Here is a 19,280-nt window from a genome sequence, read left to right as displayed (position 1 = left end):
CAGGTGAAGGTGGGCGTCGGGCGTTGTCGAGCTACCGCATTCGAAGCTGGGCAATTTGCAAATTCGCGCGAGTGCGCGCCGGCTGCATATGACGGTCGCACAAGCACGGAGGGCGTGTCGCGACAGGTGTCAGAGGGCTGCGAGCGGCCGCCGCGCAATGGCAGAGCGTGCGACGGTTTGGGGCGGATGTCGCTGGAGTGTCGGCGGGAGGGTGCAGTGGTGTGTTCCGGGTGAGACTGCAGGCGTGGACGGCCGTTGAGAGCGTGTGCAACGTCCAACGTCGGACCACCGTCGATCGAGTGTATGGGCGTGCGTGGGTCGTATGGGTGTTGTCCAGTTGAGGGGGTGGGAGTTCAGTTCAGACGGCGGAATGCAGCGCCAAAAGCCACGACGGCGACTGGGACGACGACGACGACGACGACGACGAGGTGGTCGGACGGCGGGCCTGGGGGGCACCTGGGCTGAGTCAATCTGAGTCTGGCGTGCGTGGTGCTTGTTGGAGATGTCGTACCCTGGGCAAAGGCAGAAGCAAGAAGGGGATCCCTGGGGGTGGACAAGCGATACCAGAGGCCGCTATGTGCCTCGCGAGCTACGCAGCGCTAGAGCATCCACTTTCAAATGCCTGCCACGACGCGGACACCGACGTAAACGCAGACCCTGGCCTGGCGGTAGCGGCTTGTCACTTCGAATCAGCGCGTCTCCCTCGGCGACCGCGTGCGTACGAGGAGGGAGGAGGAGAGCGGACGTCTTTGCTGCCGGTGGAGGAATGCGCTGCTGGTGGCGTTTGGAGCTTCAATCCTTCACTCGCAGCACACGCAACTCTAACGCCGCCACGCCAGAAGACTTGCAGCCGTAGTGCCTTGTCTACCAGCACCACTGCTGTGCTAATCGCCCAGTCGTATGCACCTCACCACGGAGCTGCTCACGGCATCGGTGCTAGGGGGCTCGTCTACAAACTCTCACCTGGACAGGCTCTCGCCAAGGTGTAGCTGCAGGTACACGAGCCGTGGGTTATGCAGTCCAGCCTGCACCTCTGTCTCGCAGCGCAGTAGCAGCAGCAGCAGCAGCAGCTTCACATGCACGCAATCGTAGCTACAGGACGTGTGCATTCAGCTGCGCCGTCGCCGCTCTCCACACCCTCACGATACAATATCACCTTCACACGCCCCCAATCGACCCTCCCATCGTCACCCACACCAGCAGGCCGCTGCTGGCATTACAGTTGGGGTGGGTTGAAAGCTTCCAGCAATCATAGCGCAAGGGTCCCACGCATCGACGACACCCCCCCTGTCGCTCCAACTCCCGAGCAGGGCAAGCGCGGCAACACGGCAGGCCGACACCTCCAAGCTTCTGACCATGGCCGCTGCTGCTCTCGTACCTGCAGCAGCACCAAGCTCCTCCTCTCCGTATGTTCCAGCCAGCGCTTACAGCCCGTATTCCCAATCGCAATGCCACCCTCAGGAGAAGATCGCAGATACAATGCCTTTGTCTACACGCACGCGGCATCCATACTTATCGACTGAACAAGGGTCCTTATCTCCCTAGCCACACCTCTGCCACATGCCATGCTTGGCGACTCCCGCAACTCAATCGTCTTGACCCGACAACACCCACCCTACACTTCACCAGCCTACCACAACATCCCACAACATCTCCTGTTTCAACCTCTTCCAAAACAACAAACACGTGCACAACAATCATACGAACAGTGCGCTCGCGCACACACGCTTTCAGCGAAATTCGCGAGACAGACCAGAAATCTCCGCGCGGGCACGCTTCTCGAAATAGACTTTCACCATCCATCTCGCCAGTTCGGATCCACCATGCCGATCGAAGGACTGCCCGTCTCAGATTTATTCAAATCTGTGAAGACGAAGCCCCTCCCTCGTTTCGCTGCATCCTCGAAACGGAAATGCTTGAGTCGTGTGTCTTATCTTTCACGTGGGGCCGCCAAGAGACACTTCATCACCGCACCAAGTCCATGTCTTTAAGATATATGAAACCAAAAAACATCTTCAATAATCTCGGCGCATAAGCACAATTGCCTGCGCCTTTCCCTTCAGCCACAGCAACCGGCACCAAGCGAAACTCTGCAGGTATTTATATGGCTTTCGCAAACGGTCGCGGCTGTTGTCTCCAAGTCCCGAGCCACACGTTCGCCCATGCCGACCTTCTCGCTGGATGGATCCACAAAATTCCTCTCCCAAAGTTCACCTCGGCTGTCAATAGTGCGCTCGTCGACCAGGCAGCGCGACGGTCCACGAGGTAGAGAGCCAGAAAACGGAACAGCTTCAAGTGGTACGCCTGATGACAATTCGTTTCAACACGAGAAGGCTTCGCATGTCTGCTTTTCGAGGTCTGAGAGATGTCCACGTACAGTACGCATTTCCCTGGCAAGATTTCTCTGTGGATGCTGGTGGTCTGGATCCTGCAACGACCACGTTGTGTCATCGTCATGACCCCAGGTTCATTATTAGCCGTTGAAAGCATGTTCTGGCCTCAAATGAGATCATCAACCACCATCGTCACACCGCCGCGACCGTTGCGAGCGTTCGCATATGACATGGGTTGATCCTGATGGATATATCTACCGACGACTTGGTTCCATACGAGCGGTGAGAGGTTTCCAAGATTTGGAGCAGGCCTGCAATCACTGCTGGTAAGTTCGGACAACGTTCCAGATGGACATGCTGTCGTCTCAGATGTCAAGTTTGTCGACATTCGAATTTCATCGCCCTCGACTTGCCAACCATCCAGTCGTCAAACTGCCTTGCTCCCCCATTGCACTTCTCCAGTCAATGTTGAGCTGCCCCAGCGGCACTCTACTGGTCAAGTCCTCAGGCTCCGTCTTCTCCTCCAGCAAGAACATAACTTGTTCGACATCAGAAGGCTTCAGGACCGTAGCCTCCTTCCCATCATCTCCATTCACCGCCCGACTACTCACCCCCTCCCTCTCCTTCAACACCACCCTCTCCAACACCACCGACGCCTCCCCAACATTCTCCAACTGCGCCTCCAAAATCCACTGCCTCCCCTCCTTCCCCTGCCTCTTCCGCTCCGTCACCTTGGACCTCACCGCAAGCAACTGCTGCGCGACAAACTGATACAACTTCCTAAACGTCCTCACCCGTCCTCCACTCGCCGGCCCTTCCCGCCCATGCAACGTCTCCGTATACGTCACCGTCACCGCCAGCACATGCGGTCCCTCATCCTTCAGCTCATGCCGTAAAGTCCTCTGCAACGTCGCGCCGGGCGCCATCATATCCCCTCCATCCTCCTCATCCCCATCACCACCACCAGAAAGCTGCAACGATACCCCCTCCTGCTGACTGGGGGTCTGCAACTCCGCCGTAATCTTCACCCCACTCACGCCCTTCCTATCGCCCTCCAACAACTCATTATTCGCGCACAGCGTGCACGTGAACGTCTCCCCGACGTACGCGGCGCCGAAAGCCGCAGGCAGTGTCAAAAGCGGCGTCAAGGGGAATGAGGAGGTTGTGTCGCCCGAGGGGTGGGCGAGGGAGGCGGTAGGTGGGATTGAGGATTGTGGGAGCGGCGTTTGCGTTGCGAGGGAGGGGCGGGAGAGGCGGAGGACTTTGAGGGTTAGGGAGTGCGGGCCGGAGATTGTGCCGGAGCGGGTGCGCGTGTGGGTTGCCATGAGAGGGTGCTGCTCATGGTGAGTAAAACGTGAAGGCGAAGGTAGGTGTGTTGTGACGGCGAGGACGCCGGGCTCCAGTTGTGTGGCTCTTGCACGTGGATGTGGGGCGGGAAGAATGTGGAGAAAGCTTCTTTCCAGTCTTCTTTTGCTGGGGTTGATGATGATTTTCTATTTCTTGCACGAGGATTGCTATCGTCTTTCGTCGTTCGTCTCTTATTTCCTTCGTCTTTCGCATTTCATATACAAATAGAAAAATGGCCATCGAGAAGTCTCCCGAGACGAAAGAACCGCCAGCGCCAGAAAGTCTCCCTCTCGCACGTTTCCCGCATCTGAAGCTGGTGTTCGATACACCCAAAGGTACGCCACCTCCAACACCAAATCCATCCACATAAAAAACCCCAGGCCGGCACCCTAATACCCATCCCCAGGCCGCGGCGTCTTCGCCACCACCCCCATCCCCTCCGGCACAACCATCGACATCTCCCCCGTCCTCCTCCTCACACCCCAAGAAAACACAACCCACATAGAAAAAACCTCCCTCTACCACTACACGTACAACTGGCCCCTCCCTTCACCCACCTCTAACAAACCCTCTACCACCACGACGCAAGCCGTCGTCCTCGGCCTAGGTTCCATGTTCAACCACTCAGCCGCTCACCAAAACGTCGGGTGGACGCGGGACTTGGAGCGCGAGGTGGTGGTTTATACGGCGCTGAGGGATGTGGCGGAGGGGGAGGAGTTGTGTATTAGTTATGGGGGGCGGTTGACGTTTGTGGATGTTGAGGCGGAGGCGGAGAGGGAGGGCGTGGAGGGGCCGGAGGAGGTTTTGGGGCGGATTGAGGTTGATGGGTGAGGGGGTCTTGCCCCTGCTTGACCGACTGCATGCGTGGCGAATGTGACATGGGGACCTGAGGGGTAGACATTCTCCGCCTCTCTCCGCCGGACGAGCGTCACACCTTTCTCAAGACGGCGCCCCATCACATCACTATCAACACTCATCAGAGTCCGGGCCAAATATCGGCCTCGAAGATCACGAGTCCTGTCTTGTTGGGCAGCAATGTCGCCATGGACGAGAGTGACGCCATCGGATATTGCGACTTGTTGAGCTGTAGATCTGGTGGGTGTTTTAGTCTGGATCTGAAACGGACTGCCGAGTTTGCACCGGTTTGGGGTGGGACGTCACTTGTTGGATGTGGTGGGGGAGGGGAGGGCTGGGCGTGGGAGTGTTGGGATGCGATGAGGAGGAGTCCTCGTTATAGGTTTCGGAGAGGTGACGTTTGGATGCAATTTGGTTTCTGTAGCTTCGTCAAGAGGAAGAGAGGTTTTCTGGACCATTGCCACAGATGAACTGAGTTCGCTGACCCTCGATCAGCGCTCTAGCTTTTGTCTTCGCCCTGCAATGCTATGTGTTGCAGCTGCAGCCATGTCGAAACCCTTACGTGCTTCAAGCCTGACGACATGCAACTTACCTTCGAGAACGTAGCTTCACCTGTTGGGTATATGGTATAGTGTTGCAGACCCACTTAGATCACGGCGGCCATACGGCGTACCTTTAAGATCCACAATGGCTACGCTCTATCGAGGCTGCGGTCACTACGTCTGCAACGATAAGTACATGTATTGAGGTACCTTACCTACGCTAGATACCCCGAGATCCCAACCCTCTATACGCCGGAAGGGGGTAATGCACGGACATATCACTACAATCATTATCGCAACATGTATTAGCCGGAGTAGGAGTCACAGTAAACTAATTCCTAGCCATCCATGGATCCGACGGATTCTCAGTCGACCGTGAGTCAAACAACTCTAAGATAGTGTTCCGCGGTTGGAGATCCAACGGATGGAGCAAACTATGCGAGCCTCCAACTTGTAGACCTATGTAAGATCCAGCCGACGTGATCTTAATCTTACACTCGTCGCAAGATCACCTTGGACGGCACATTCTGTAAGATATCCCCATAGCGTGCAGTGTTCGCTGGTGAAGCACGAGACCCAACAACCTAACACCCTATGTACTTGAGAGAAAAGTAAACCTAGGTACGCAGGCCGAACCGAGCACACCTCCCTCAAATCCCAGCCGGAATCTATATCTCCCACCATGACAGATCACCAACACCACCACGACATCCTCATCACCGGCGCCGGCCTCAGCGGCCTCAGCGCCGCCCACACATTCCTCACCATCGACCCGTCCCTCTCCCTCCTGATCCTCGACTCGAAACCCAGCCTCGGCGGCGTGTGGTCCACTGAGCAAATCTACCCGGGCCTGCGCACGAACAGCGTAGAGCGATTCTTCGAGTTCTCCGATTATCCGATTTTGAAAGCTGGCGTGGGCGTGAAGCCGCGGTGCCATATTGAGGGATGGCAGATGCGGGATTATTTGGAGGGGTTTGCGGAGAGGTTTGGGATTCGGGGGTTTGTGAGGTTTGGGGTGGATGTTGTGCGCGCTGTGGAAGTTGAGGGTGGGGATGGGGGTTGGGAGGTTGAAACACGGAGTGGCGAGGAGCGGAGGAGGAGTTGCATGAGGTGTAAGAAACTCGTGCTGGCGACGGGGACTCACTCTGCGCCATACAAGCCTCCTATCGAGGGATTATCCTCTTTCGCGGGAGCAGTCGTCCACACGCACGACCTCGGCCGAACAGCCCGTTCACTCATCGACAACACCAGCATCCAGAACGTCACCGTCATCGGCGCCGCCAAATCCGCCCACGACGCCGTGTACATGTTCGCTCGAGCTGGCAAACACATCGACTGGATTCTCCCCAGCCGCGGCGCAGTCCCCATGGCGAAGCCGTCTTCGAAGCTGGGCTTCTGGACCATCTTCGTCGAAGCGGTGCTCATGTTTCGGCCCATAACGTGGTTTGGGCCGGCGCCGTGGAGTGATGGTGATGGGTTTGGCTGGATTCGAAGGTTCCTGCACGGGACTCGACTGGGGAATCTACTGGTGGGGGCTTATTGGAAGGCTTTGCATGAACAGTCGCTGCGGGAGTCGGGGATTTGGGAGAGCGAGAAGGTTCGGGGGTTGGTGCCGAGTGAGACGCCTATGTTTTATGGGACGCAGTTGAGTGCGCTCAATTATGAGACGAATTTTTATCATCTTTTCTTGGATGAGAGTGTCTCACTGGTCGAGGGGCGGCTCGACTTTGTGAGCAACGGTCAGGTCCATATGGAGAACGGCGTCGTTCTAGACAGCGACGCTATGATCCTCGCGACTGGGTACGAACCCAACGCGTGTATCCCATTGGAGCCGGCATCCCAGAACCTCAGCCGAGGGTGTCCCGTTGATCGGTCCAAATACCCGGGCACCATCTACCCAGATCTGGACACGGCATCAGACAAGCAGATCCTGCAGGACTTCCCACTGCTGGCCCACTCCCCATCCAAGCCCGACCGTTCGCCGTCCTTCACATCCTGGCGACTGTGGCGCTTCCTCGCACCCCCCTCACAAATCAACCAGGGCTCCCGCGGCCGAAACCTCGTCTTCTCCAACGCCATCGCCTCCTTCCAAAGCTGCATCAAATGCGAACTCACCTCCCTCTGGGCCTACGCATACCTCTTCGATCGTCTCACCGTCCCCACTCCCACAGAGATTGACGCGAGGCGTGAAATCTCGCTGTGGACCCGCTTCAATAGACTTCGGGCGTCGCTGGGTATGCAGGGCAAGCAGGCGGATTTGTTGCTTGATGGCTTGCCCTATTATGATATCTTGTTGAGAGATCTGGGGCTGAGGAGTTGGAGGAAGGGACGGGGATGGATTGGGGAGGTTTTCTGGGGGGCGTACACGGCGAGAGATTATCGAGGTGTTGTGCAGGAGTGGATGGCGATGCACTGTGATGGGGATAAGGCAGGGAGGACGAAGATGTTGTAGATCGAAGAGGTGAAGTCGAGCTCCCAACCAGCCACCTTCTTTCCTCCGCCAAGCCCCCCGCGCTCCGCACTCCCCTCATCACTGATTACACTTCGAACCTCCCCTCTGCGACGTTACATCAACACCTGCACGTTGCCCTTCAACAGGATCGACGACCTAACCGCAAAATGCCATCCACCACCGCCTCCGCCCGCAAAGCCCTGGTGGAGCGACGTTGCTCTGCTGCGGGGTGATACGATGCATCTGGTCATGGAGCGGGTAAATTGCATGAACCTTGGATCATGATCATGGCTGCCCGAAGCTTTCCTCATCTCATCTGTGTTCCTGGTTCCTGAGATTGAGCTTGTTTCGACTTCTCTCTCACCAACTCTTCGTTATGATGTTGACACGTACGGGTTTGGTAGTGCTGGCGGTCGCTGGCAGCTTGCCTCAAGTCGCCGTGGCCGCTCCTAACAGCACCAACCGCAGTAGTATCTTGTCGCTGGTGGATCCCCTCATTGGGACTACGAATGTGAGATACCCCCAAGAACATCCATAGCTGAGGCATCACTGACCAACGACATCCTGCAGGGCGGTCATGTCTTCCCCGGAGCAACTCTACCGTTCGGAATGGCCAAGGCCGTCGCAGATGTCAATGTGGAAAACCAAGGCGGTTTCTCGACGGGCGACGTCACGGGCAACATTACTGGATTCTCCCATATGCATGACAGTGGGACGGGGGGTGTAAGTGCTGTGTTTGCGGAGACTGGACATCCCTCGGATGATGACAATTCTTTGCCTTGACTTCTATGTGGAAGCAACTTGTTCATCATATTTAAAGTTTGTCTGAGTGTTCGACTGCTGTCTGCCCAGAAGACATGAAGATCTACCGCTTGGTAGAGAGCGGTGCTGATGGAATTCACAGTCACCCTCGCTGGGAAACTTCCCACTCTTCCCACAAACAGCATGTCCTGGGGACTTGATCGACAACTGCGTCTTCCCTATCCAAGACCGAGCTGTTCCAAGGATCAATGGCACTGCAGAGGCTCACCCTGGTTACTTTGCTGTGACCATGGAAAACAAAATCCACACCGAAATGACGGTCAATAACCACACAGCGCTATACCGCTTTACGTTTCCGGAGGCGAGCTCGACGAGCAACAGCACCATCAGTCCTTTGATTCTCGCAGACTTGATCGATCTCCCGCAGTCTAGAATTAATGGCTCTGTATCCGTGGACGCTCAGACTGGCCGCATCTCAGGATCGGGTGTTTTCAGTCCAAGTTTTGGAATCGGAAACTACGCCCTTCACTTTTGCGCTGATTTCTCGGGAGCGGATGTGAGAGATACTGGTGTGTTCCAGAATAACAGAGCTGGAACCGATCCGAAGAAGCTGAGTGTTGTCAACGATGGCGTCAACAACTCTCCAGACATTCTACCTGCAGGTGCGTGGACGAGGTTCCACGCGCCAAAGCGCAACAACCAGATTCTGGCCAGAGTTGGCGTCAGCTTCATCAGTGACCAGCAGGCTTGCCACAATGCTGAGCGTGAGATCCCTCACTTTGACTTCGCTGGTGTTCTTGCCGCAGCTGAGAAGGCTTGGGAAGACACGCTTGGTGTGATTCAAGTCAAACCTGGCGGCGTCAACGAAAGCCTGCAGACGGTCTTCTGGTCTGGAGTGTACCGTGCTGGCATCTCGCCTCAGGACTACACTGGCGAAAATCCACTCTGGAAGAGCTCTGAGCCTTACTACGATTCGTACTACTGTATATGGGACAGCTTCCGGAGCATTCACAGCCTGATCACGATCGTGGACCCGTACTCGCAGATTCAAATGATTAGGAGCTTGATCGAGATTTACAGACAGGAAGGCTGGCTCCCGGATTGTCGCATGTCACTTTGCAAGGGGTTTACGCAAGGTGGCTCGAACGCGGATGTCGTGCTCGCGGACACTTATGTCAAGTTCGGGAAGTTGGCTGCTGAGTATGGAGTCGATTGGAAGACTGCGTACGAGGCACTAGTACAAGACGCTGAATACGAGCCAGCGAATTGGGCCGTTGAAGGTCGTGGTGGTCTGCACAGCTGGAGGAGTCTGCATTACATCCCCACCGACGACTATGACCCGTATGGCGTGGGACCTTTCACGAGGAGCATCAGCAGGACTGTGGAATATGCGTATGATGACTACTGCATTGCTGAAGTTGCTCGAGGGCTCGGCAACCATGGAGACTACGAGAAGTACATCGGGACATCGGAGTACTGGAAGAACATGTGGAAAGCCGACCAGAACAGCTCAATCAACGGCACCGATACTGGATTCACTGGCTTTTTGATGCCGAAGTTCCTGAACGGCACCTGGGGCTTTCAAGACCCCATCTTCTGCAGCCCCCTGCTCAACTTCACATCCTGCTACCTCAACCCGGACGGCCACGAGACGTATGAGGGAAGTTCCTGGCTCTACTCGTTCTTTGTGCCCCACGATCAAGCAGCTCTTATTACGACCATGGGAGGACCTTCGACCTTTGTCAAGCGTTTAGACTACCTCCACGAGAGTGGACTCCTGTACATTGGAGACGAGCAAGGATTCCTTCCAGTCTTCCAGTATCACTACGCGGGACGCCCAGGCAAGAGTGCTGAGCGAGCTCACTTCTACATTCCTTCGCAATTCAACGATACCATTTCCGGAATTCCTGGTAATGATGACAGTGGTGCCATGGGGTCTTTCGTGGCACTGACGATGATGGGAATATTCCCAAATCCCGGACAAGACATCTACTTCATCACCCCTCCATTCTTTGAGGAAGTCAGCATCAGGAACAAGCTCACCGGCAAGACCGCCACGATCCGCAATATCAACTTCGACGCTAGCTATCAGAACATCTACATCCAGAGCGCTCGTTTGAATGGACGGCCATACACGAAGAATTACATCCAGCATAGCTTCTTCTTGGAAGGCGGCATTTTGGAGCTCACACTCGGACGGAACGAGAGCAGTTGGGGAACCAGACCAGAGGACCTCCCGCCGAGTCTTTCGACGGGACATAACATTACGGGATACATGTTCTGAGCAACATAGTCCTCGAGCAAATCGTAGACATCGTAATCATGCCGCCCAAGAACAGCTACTTTCCCTCCACAACCACCCTCTCCTTCTCAACCCCACTACTCGCCACACTCTCCCCATCCCCATCCCCCTTCCTCCCCCCACCGAACCTCTTCTTCCACCACCCCTTCACATCCCCACTCCCCCTCGGAATCAACTGTCCCTGCGGCTTATTCTCCTTCCCCATCAACCGATCCGCCTCACCTTTATCCCCATTCTTCAAGGCCGCCATCACGGCGGCGGATTTTAACCTTGCGGCTTCCGCTTGTGAAGAGGGCATGCTCTCGCGGTCAAGCGTGTTGGTGTTGGGCGCGAAGGCCGGCCCTGCGGCGTTCCAGGGGGAGGAGGTGCCTGGGCCGCCCGGGTTATTTTTGGTTGACATTTTGGTTGTTTTGTTGGGGGGAGGGTGGTTGTTTAGTTGGGATGAGGTTTTGTTGGATTCGGTGTTCGATCGCCTGTGAGTTTCTTTGTCCTCGTCCTAGTCTTCCTTTTTCGGCACGAAAGTCTTGTTGTAATGAAAATATTAAAACCCTCAAGGAATTGAGCTTCGACGGAAGAGCGACGAAAACAATTCTGTTCTTATGTATATATATTTATGGAAACCGCCCACCTCACACCACCACCACCACCACCACCACCACCACTGCGTAGTCCACCTGACCATTTCAGCTGCACCCCCCAAGCAAGGTGGCTGAATAGTTTTAGTTCCCTCCTCCTTTCCCCGGATTGGTAGGGACAAAGCCCGAGAGGGCGACCGGGTGGAGGCTGTGCAGACGTCATTGTGTTGTATTCGCGAGCTACTTCGCGTTTTTCTAGAACTTCACTTCTGGCTGAGGACTTGCTTGTAGTAATGAGGAGGCAGTATTTCCACGTATGAGATGTGTCGGTTTGAGGCGGAGAGCTATTTTTAGGATTGGAGGATGGTTGGAGGGACTTGCTATGCTCGGCTTAGCAAGTAGTAGGATACATTTCTGCTCAAGTAGTAGTGGTGATGTGTCGTGACTACGACTCGCCGTCTGTTGTAGAGTTCTGCGTCGTCGTATGGTTGACGCTCCGCATGAACAGCGCTGGCGAGTTCGTTTTGCTCATTTCTTCCGCTTGGGGTCTCATACTTCCACATGTCGTATGAGAAAGTCGAAGGCTTTCGCCACTTCCTCATACCCCTCCTCTCCCTCTTTCACATCCTCGTCAAACCCATGGTCTCTTCCTTCGACGAGGATCAAGTCGCATTCCACGCCCTTCCGCCTTAGAATCTCCCAAGCCCGTCTCGCGAACTTCATGTTCACAAGACTATCCTCCCCTCCGTGCAAGAAAGAAGTCGCCGGACACTTTCCGTCCCCGATATCGTTGAAGATCGCCACCGGGTCCAGAGTGTCTGTATCCCCACCCGTAATCTCCTTGAACGTCGTGCCCTTAACGCTGGAGGAGAACATCCACGCGAAACGGGGCCTGTCAAAAGAGATTCCTTCTGGGCCCCAGGGGACGGGGAAGGAGGTTGGTGGAGGGAATTCGGAGTGGACTTTCTCGATGAAGGATGGGGAGAGCGACGGGAGAGAGGTGTAGCCTGGCGGGAGGAGGCCGGACGTGAACCAGGGGTCGCCGAGGAATTTCTGGCCTGCGATGTCGAGGATTTCACGGGGTGGGTGGGGGGATTTTTTCTGCGTGATGCGTTAGCAAGTAGATCAGCGAGCGTGGAAAGGGGCGAGAAAGGGACGTACCATATGATGCGCAATCGTCCCACCACACGAAGTTCCCAGCGCGACGAGTCTCTCTGCGTCGAGCGCCACGCCTTCTGCTTGCAGGAGTTGTGGGAGATCTCTCCGAGCCCATTCGTAGCAGTCTAGAGAATCCTGCACGGGGCCTTCGGTGGCGAGGATGGTGGGACAGAGGCGGTAGTTGGGTGCTACGATGACGAAGCCGTGGCTTAGGAGGAGGTCGAGGTGGAGGGGTGAGATGTCGTCTTTGGAGCCGACGATGAAGCCGCCGCCGTGGAAGTAGAGAGCTGGGATGGCAGGTTAGTTGCTAAGTTCTCTTCGAGTTGGCTCTTGTTGATGGTTGTCTTACCGATGGGGCGTGCTTCGGGGGATTCATTCTTGTGTGCAGGCGTGTAGTAGACATTGGCCTTGAGAATCGTTGTTGTTGTGTCGTCGTAGGTCACCGTCTTATACGTAAACTCTTGCTTCTCCATTTTTGCGACAACGTATCGATTCAACGAAGCCTCCGACTTCTGAAGTTCACTTCGCAAGTAGTCTTTGAGCGCAGTCACTTCATCCATCCGATCGTGGGAATTTCAATGTATATCTGAGTTGCTCGAGATTGATACGGCACACAGAAATTCCCGATCCCGAATACTCGATCAATGTTGCATGCCTAACGCAGTCTTAAAATATTGGTATGACTTGGCGAGGCTGTTTCGAATGCCGTCCGCGCGCTCCGCGAACCAGCTTGGCACACGAGGCTATCAAAGACATGGCATGCCTAAAGAGTCCTCGATTTGGAACTAGATTCCCCGGTTATCGGGCTCGCACACAAGCCGGAAGCAGGATATCCCTGCCCTCGGCCATGGTGGTAAGAGGGTTTAGCCTGTCATCGTATGCTTTAATTCCCAATAGTTGCCAAATTGGTGCTCGGTTTCGGATAGGTGATGGATAACCCCTGACACAAACCGATGGGTAGCGAGTTCCGTATGCATGGATGAGTTGATGGCGTCGTAGTGAACTGAGGTCCGTCGCGTCCCGAGGGATGGAGAGTCTAAGTGGATGGGTTGAAGCAGCACCATGTAGACATAAAAACGTTGACCCTGAATACGTACCTGGACACCAAGAAAACACAAACTACGAACTCCCAATCGCAACATACCAAGAAGTCAGCATCAGTCAGTCTAGCTTGAAAGAGCCCCCAGACATGTCAGGCGTCGACGTGCTGGCGCCAACGGGGCTGACCATATCACATCTCGTGTTTGCTGCTGGTGTGCTCGCAGCTACGGCGTTGGTCTGGTGGAATTTCTATGTCTTGTTCCTGGATCCACTTCGGGATGTACCTGGTCCTTTCTGGGCGAGATGGACTCGTCTTTGGCTATTGAACGAGATCAGCAGTGGTCAATCGCATTTGACGTTCCCCAAGTTGCATGACCAGTACGGTACGTATCAGTTGAACAACCGATCTCAATGTCTTTCCAAGAGTGGTACTGATGGGCTCTTACCAGGTCCCGTCGTCCGCATAACCCCGGATCTGTACTCCTTCAACTCGCCCGAAGACCAAAAGAAGATCTACAAGTTGAAAGACCCACTCGCAAAGACAGCATACTACGAAACTGGCGGTGATCCGGGAGTGCCCAACATCTTCACCATTTGCGATGAGAAAGAGCATTCAGATCGTCGCCGTCGGATCGCCTCGCTCTACACGATGACCTCCATGGTCCATTACGAGGAGCCTGTGGACCGGATGAACGCCCTCTGCGTGAAGAAGTTTGAACAGTTTGCTAAGCAGAAGAAGAGGGTGAACATTCCGCAGTTCATGCAGTACTACGCTTTCGATGTCATTGGCGAGATCTCGGTATGTTCAGTATGGTCGCGATGCGTGAGGAGTCCTGCTGACCAGAGTAGATCGACAGCAGCTTCGGCATGATGGAGAACGAAGGCGACGTCGACAATATGGTGAAGATTGCGCATTCTGCCGCCGTCTACCAAGGTCACGTCGGAATCGTCCCAGAAATCCATCCTCTCTTCTTCCAGCTGCGCAAGATGTTAGGCTACCTCAACGGAGGCTCTGCCACGCAAGATCTTGTCAATCGCCAGCTCGAGAATCACCACCAAGCACTGAAGGCCGAGAAGACGGATCCGAAGCAGGAACCTTTCATTACAAAGATACTGAAGCTGAAGGATTCCGGTAAAGTGGACGACCTTCACATTTTCGATGCCATCGGAGGCAATCTCGCAGCAGGCTCCGATACCACTGGCATCACACTCGCAGCAGTTTTCTACTACCTGTATCGCAATCCGGACAAGTTGGCCACTTTGCGACGGGAAATAGACGATGGCGCCGCTGTTGGAGAAGTCTCAGACCCAGTGACTTTCAAAGAAGCGCAGAATCTCCAGTATCTGGGCGCCGTGATCGAGGAGACACTTCGAATCCACTCTGCCGCTGGATACATCCTCGAGCGAACAGTCCCGAAAGGAGGCGTTGAACTCGCTAGCCGCTTCTTCCCCGAAGGCACGCACGTCGGGTGTCAATCTTGGGCTCTCCACCGAAACAAAGAAGTGTACGGTGCCGATGCTGACGAGTTCAGGCCGGAAAGATTCCTTGAAGAAGGCAATCCAGCCACCACAGTTGCATCATTCGCTTTTGGTGGCGGAACGAGGGCGTGTATTGGCAAGAACATCTCGTTGCTGGAGTTGTCCAAGGTGATCCCGCAGATTGTGAGGAGGTTCGACCTGGTCTTTGTGGACGAGAAACCGTGGGAGCTGTATACAAGCTGGTTCGTGTTTGCGAGGTACAGCTGTGAGGTAAGACTCCGAGGAGAGTGATGGAATAGATCTCGTCTCGATTCGTAGATTGGACCGCGTACGATGGAGACGAGTCCGCGCAAAGTAATTTTGTTCGAACGGTGGCCCAAATGGGTTTCTATTACCCAAGAGCGAAGTTCGTAGCCATAATGGCTCATGGTGAGTCATTTTCAGAACCTGTTCGACATTGGTGAAATAGATGAGACTTGCCTGCATTTGGTTGCGTAGTGATACCTGGAAGATATCTTGTGTGTCGAGCAGAAGATACCTGACCGTGTTTCGACATGTGGCTTGGCAGCCATGTGAACTCCCAAAGCCTGGGCTGAAAGTTGATCAAAGGTGTGTTTCTCCAGTCCTTTCCAGTTGAAAAAGCATCCAGGCATGATGATTCCTCACCGCGGCTTCCGATAATTCCATTGAGCGATATCAACGACAAAAGATCAAGCGATACGATCTGACCATACGTTCCGTTTCTGTTTTCGTGTCTGTGTATCTGCAAGATCCACGCTGACAAATTCGCGGCAGGCAATCTGGATCGTGCAGAATATTTGCTGAGAAGTCGATCATGTGAAGACCAACAGTCTATCGCAGTCTCCGAATACTGAGTGACGGATGGGGTGTAGGGGAGGGAATGCAAGAGCAGGAAGACGCGAGGTCGAAAAGTTATGCAATAGAACTAGTTGACGCACGGACCGTTTGTGCAGAGCCTTATTTTCGAACGCAGATGCCGTGTACTACTTTTGTGCATGACTTCAGGCTGTTGCTAGTCCACTTTAAATTGACGACAGTTTATTCAAAACTCATTGACCCGTTGGAATACTTGAATCGGAAACACCGCTCTTGATGCTCCAACTTTTGCTACCCGTGCGCAGGGAATGGAGATACTATTCTTGTGTTGTGCTGACATCACGATTTCCAGCTCTTCTGTCGCCATTGTCTGATCTTGCCTTTCGTCCCTTCCGAACTTTTCGGTTGCTCGAAGGCCACGTCAGTCTCATGAGAGTCTGTAAGCTTGCACTCTTCCATTCTTTCCTCTATTGGTGCTGGAGAACAAGGCCATTTTGCATCGACATATTCTGTGCCGTTGTCCATCTCGACTTGCTCGAATAGTCTGGCTTCCAGTTCAAGGAGATCATCTGTAGTCACTTCCACTTCCAAATCGTTCAGACCGGTGGCAGGATCCTCTGTTGGACTGCTTGGCATCTCAGGAGTCCAGTTCTTGTCTCGCTTCCCTCGTGTGCCAAGATACACAAGTCCAGCTCCAGCGCCAGCTATAGCGGCTCCGGCAATGGGATGCACGAACATGGCCGTTCCACCAGCTTTAAGCATACCGCCACCAATTGAAGCAGCTTTAGCAGCTCCAAGTCCAGCGCCGTGCAACCCGACGTGGCCGAGACCAGCTGCTTTGGCAGAGAACCCGGCCTTTGCGGCCCCTGATGTTCCGGTCGTCGTACTCTTGGCCACTCCAACAGCTCCGGCTGGATTCGCATGAGCAGTTGCAGTCAAAGAAGCATGAGTTGCCTGAGCCCCAGCACCTTGAGAGCCGCTGGCGACGGTGGCAGCGCCTGTGCTGCCTTCAGCCAGAGCGGTGCCGGCTGCTGTTCCCTCAATCGTATTCGCAGCTACACCAGCGGCAACGAGGCCACCTGTCTGCCCTGCTTCGACCACGCTTGTCAATGCAGCGAGGTATGCAGCATGTGTGCCGTACATCGCTCCACCAAGGAGCGTGGCTTGAGAGCCTTCTGCAAGTCTATGGCTGACTGGGTCTGGCATCTTCATCCACGTCTTCTTCTCTTCCTCAATGACCTCAGGATCGTCTTCCGAGACAATAATCTGTTCAAAGACCATCTTTACGAAGTTCTGGCAGTTTTGGATGAGGAAGTCGTAGCGACCCTGGTTCCAATTGTTCCAAATGTCGTCGACTGAGAACTTCGTTAGCGTAGCAAGATTTTGAGGTCAGAAGACCTACTGCACGCCATGATTTCTTCTTTCACCTTCCTCGTTTGCCCGATCTTCCTCGTCTCCGGTTCCACGCCAACGTATCTGGCGTGCCACTCTTCCGACGGACATGGCTTTGGCACACATGCATCCACGAATATGCCGAGGCCTTGACATTTTTCGTTGGGCGAGACCTCGTAGCATGTGCCATCGATTTCAAGAGCCCAGTGGTAGAATTTACGTAGACTGCCTTTGGCTCTGCTCGGTAACCGGAACCCCCTTTCAGCTCCCCAGGACTGGTCAAGGTCTTTGTTGAAATCGACACGGTATTTCGCTGCGAGCGGAGCTGCCATCCAATAAATGTCTTTGAGTTCAGACATGTTGCCAGGAACGACTCAAAGGGCTTTGGCAGTAGATTCAGCTTCACCTCGTATCACAAAGGTCCACAAGCCAGCGAAACCGGACATTATGTCGCCCACATACCAATATGCCAAGACTGGATGTCGGACGGTTGGCAGTGTGAAGATGCATTTGCTACGGCCGGTGGCTGATGCCTTCTTGCATACAAGCCCATGGCGTCCAAAATTGAGCGATTAGCTCTGAAGCAAAAGTTGAGGCCATTCCTTTCTTGTCGCCGCCAACACGGAAAAGCAGCTGCACATATACAGCAGCGGCCGTCTCAGAAGACGAAGCTGGTGCATGCTGTGAGCGAAGGAATGGTCTGGAGCAGCGGTCGAGTGCTCAAACCAGTGAGAGGACGGCAGCCATCCATCTCGGCTGTGCTGTAGGGGCCAAAATCATGCCGTGTGACGCAAAAGCGCTATGAGAGCTCAGCTGTGTAGTCAGGAAACGACGGCGCTCCGCAGAAGTGCTGTGAAGATCGAGACTGTGGCAGTATGAAGCCATCAGAAGGATCCAACAGAAGGATCGCCGCGTTGCTGCGGCTGTTGGCACCAAACCACTCTAGGGGAATCCTCATGCAAGCGAGGACACGGGACGGCAAGCATCGCCGTGGGGAGAGATATAATTAACCCGTAGCGTAGTGCTAGACAGAACATGGCTGGAGAGACCCGCCACCGGTCTGGCACTGCTACACGTGCTGTTGAAAGGTCAACTCCACGATCCTAGTCATGTTACAAGAGTACTCAGCTTCAGCCTGATATCGGTAGACTTTGCATTCAGCAATTTCTCTTACATCGTTTTCATAACAGGTATTGAAAATGCCCACTAAAAATTCTCGTACGTTGAGACTGGCCAATGAACTGGAACTGTTCGTTCAGAGAATCGCCACACTCTTATATCGAGAAATCTTCAAGCGCAATACGATATGGCCGATGCAAGAGATCATTCACGCACCTGACAAGGACCGACAAGTGCAATTGCTTCGCAGATGGGCCCAAACCAAGTCAAACGAATCTTCCTACATACAATTAGCTGTAAGTCCCGCAAAGCATCATGGCATCTCTTACCCTTGAACTCATTGTTTCCAAAGGGAGGACTGTTATTCACCACAGTCTCTTCCTGTCTTCAATGGCCGGCCACCCAAACGGGACATTGGTCCGCCGCGGCTCTCTTCTACAGCAGCATACTGCTTTCGCTTGTTGCAATTGTGTCTGGGTCGCAGCAGTTGCTTCTCCTTCCAAGGGAGAAACCACAAAGCCTATTCGCTCAATCGTCAAGCACAAGAAACTTAGCGCAGCAACACATCCTCGAGGAGGGCCTCGTCGGGGACGTCCATGCCGAAGCTGAAGAGCGAGCCTACCTAGAAAAGGTCGTCGAGGTCATGTGCATCCGTCGACGAGAGGACCGGCCAAACAATCTGCAGGTTTTTGCGCTGCAGATGCCTTTGATGTTGCTGTCTTTGGCTGTCGTCATGTTTCTGGCCGGGATCTGTTCTGTGGTCTTCGCGCCTTTGGCGAGAGACCTGGCTTGGAACGGTGATGCAAAGACGGCGGTGATGTTTGGAGTCGTGGGCATGTTTAGTATTGTGCTATTTTACGGTACCTCTCAGATCGTGCACGGCATGTTTAGTCGTGACGAGCATGGTCCGTGGATTGGGTCCAGGATTGCTAGGATACCAACATAGATGTGATAAAGCTGCCACATACGGGCCTTCGGCGTCTCATCTGCTGCGCGTGCCGCTGTCGAAATTTGGCAGGTGTCGATTGCTATCGTTCTGTTGGGCTGCGTGCGTTCGCTTCCCAACCACGCCACCCACTGTCGAGC

At 54.4% G+C, this 19,280-nt stretch overlaps 10 protein-coding genes across 10 annotated transcripts; 6 read left to right on the top strand and 4 right to left on the bottom strand.

The window, feature by feature from the left end:
* Positions 1 to 157: 157 nt before the first annotated feature.
* Positions 158 to 1,991, top strand: M409DRAFT_54720 (uncharacterized protein; the record flags this gene model as incomplete). Its single annotated transcript, XM_033812801.1, has 4 exons — positions 158 to 219; positions 377 to 983; positions 1,053 to 1,406; positions 1,710 to 1,991. The coding sequence occupies 4 exons, from the start codon at positions 158 to 160 to the stop codon at positions 1,989 to 1,991; spliced, it is 1,305 nt and encodes a 434-aa protein (XP_033667849.1).
* A 737-nt stretch (positions 1,992 to 2,728) lies between these two features.
* M409DRAFT_54719 (uncharacterized protein) lies at positions 2,729 to 3,658 on the bottom strand (the record flags this gene model as incomplete). Its single annotated transcript, XM_033812800.1, has 1 exon — positions 2,729 to 3,658. One exon carries the CDS (start codon positions 3,656 to 3,658, stop codon positions 2,729 to 2,731), a length of 930 nt encoding a protein of 309 aa, XP_033667848.1.
* A 254-nt stretch (positions 3,659 to 3,912) lies between these two features.
* Positions 3,913 to 4,511, top strand: M409DRAFT_23004 (uncharacterized protein; the record flags this gene model as incomplete). Its single annotated transcript, XM_033806593.1, has 2 exons — positions 3,913 to 4,015; positions 4,087 to 4,511. 2 exons carry the CDS (start codon positions 3,913 to 3,915, stop codon positions 4,509 to 4,511), a joined length of 528 nt encoding a protein of 175 aa, XP_033667847.1.
* Positions 4,512 to 5,759: 1,248 nt separating this feature from the next.
* On the top strand, positions 5,760 to 7,529 carry M409DRAFT_66464 (uncharacterized protein; the record flags this gene model as incomplete). The annotated part of the gene is made up of 1 exon (XM_033816950.1): positions 5,760 to 7,529. The coding sequence occupies one exon, from the start codon at positions 5,760 to 5,762 to the stop codon at positions 7,527 to 7,529; it is 1,770 nt and encodes a 589-aa protein (XP_033667846.1).
* Positions 7,530 to 7,905: 376 nt separating this feature from the next.
* Positions 7,906 to 10,575, top strand: M409DRAFT_66463 (glycoside hydrolase family 92 protein; the record flags this gene model as incomplete). Its single annotated transcript, XM_033816949.1, has 3 exons — positions 7,906 to 8,040; positions 8,100 to 8,252; positions 8,434 to 10,575. The coding sequence occupies 3 exons, from the start codon at positions 7,906 to 7,908 to the stop codon at positions 10,573 to 10,575; spliced, it is 2,430 nt and encodes an 809-aa protein (XP_033667845.1).
* Positions 10,576 to 10,630: 55 nt separating this feature from the next.
* M409DRAFT_23002 (uncharacterized protein) lies at positions 10,631 to 10,993 on the bottom strand (the record flags this gene model as incomplete). Its single annotated transcript, XM_033806592.1, has 1 exon — positions 10,631 to 10,993. The coding sequence occupies one exon, from the start codon at positions 10,991 to 10,993 to the stop codon at positions 10,631 to 10,633; it is 363 nt and encodes a 120-aa protein (XP_033667844.1).
* Positions 10,994 to 11,717: 724 nt separating this feature from the next.
* Positions 11,718 to 12,799, bottom strand: M409DRAFT_23001 (uncharacterized protein; the record flags this gene model as incomplete). The annotated part of the gene is made up of 3 exons (XM_033806591.1): positions 11,718 to 12,269; positions 12,330 to 12,613; positions 12,676 to 12,799. The coding sequence occupies 3 exons, from the start codon at positions 12,797 to 12,799 to the stop codon at positions 11,718 to 11,720; spliced, it is 960 nt and encodes a 319-aa protein (XP_033667843.1).
* Positions 12,800 to 13,515: 716 nt separating this feature from the next.
* Positions 13,516 to 15,137, top strand: M409DRAFT_23000 (uncharacterized protein; the record flags this gene model as incomplete). Its single annotated transcript, XM_033806590.1, has 3 exons — positions 13,516 to 13,750; positions 13,817 to 14,166; positions 14,217 to 15,137. The coding sequence occupies 3 exons, from the start codon at positions 13,516 to 13,518 to the stop codon at positions 15,135 to 15,137; spliced, it is 1,506 nt and encodes a 501-aa protein (XP_033667842.1).
* Positions 15,138 to 16,022: 885 nt separating this feature from the next.
* On the bottom strand, positions 16,023 to 17,434 carry M409DRAFT_22999 (uncharacterized protein; the record flags this gene model as incomplete). Its single annotated transcript, XM_033806589.1, has 2 exons — positions 16,023 to 17,038; positions 17,086 to 17,434. 2 exons carry the CDS (start codon positions 17,432 to 17,434, stop codon positions 16,023 to 16,025), a joined length of 1,365 nt encoding a protein of 454 aa, XP_033667841.1.
* An 840-nt stretch (positions 17,435 to 18,274) lies between these two features.
* On the top strand, positions 18,275 to 19,140 carry M409DRAFT_54712 (uncharacterized protein; the record flags this gene model as incomplete). Its single annotated transcript, XM_033812799.1, has 2 exons — positions 18,275 to 18,293; positions 18,569 to 19,140. The coding sequence occupies 2 exons, from the start codon at positions 18,275 to 18,277 to the stop codon at positions 19,138 to 19,140; spliced, it is 591 nt and encodes a 196-aa protein (XP_033667840.1).
* Positions 19,141 to 19,280: the final 140 nt, after the last annotated feature.

Source organism: Zasmidium cellare (genome assembly GCF_010093935.1).
Source record: "Zasmidium cellare ATCC 36951 unplaced genomic scaffold M409scaffold_17, whole genome shotgun sequence".
NCBI classification, from domain to species: Eukaryota; Fungi; Ascomycota; class Dothideomycetes; order Mycosphaerellales; family Mycosphaerellaceae; genus Zasmidium; species Zasmidium cellare.
The sequence above is the reverse complement of the archived record's forward strand: the minus strand, read 5'-3'. Positions and strand labels throughout refer to the sequence as shown.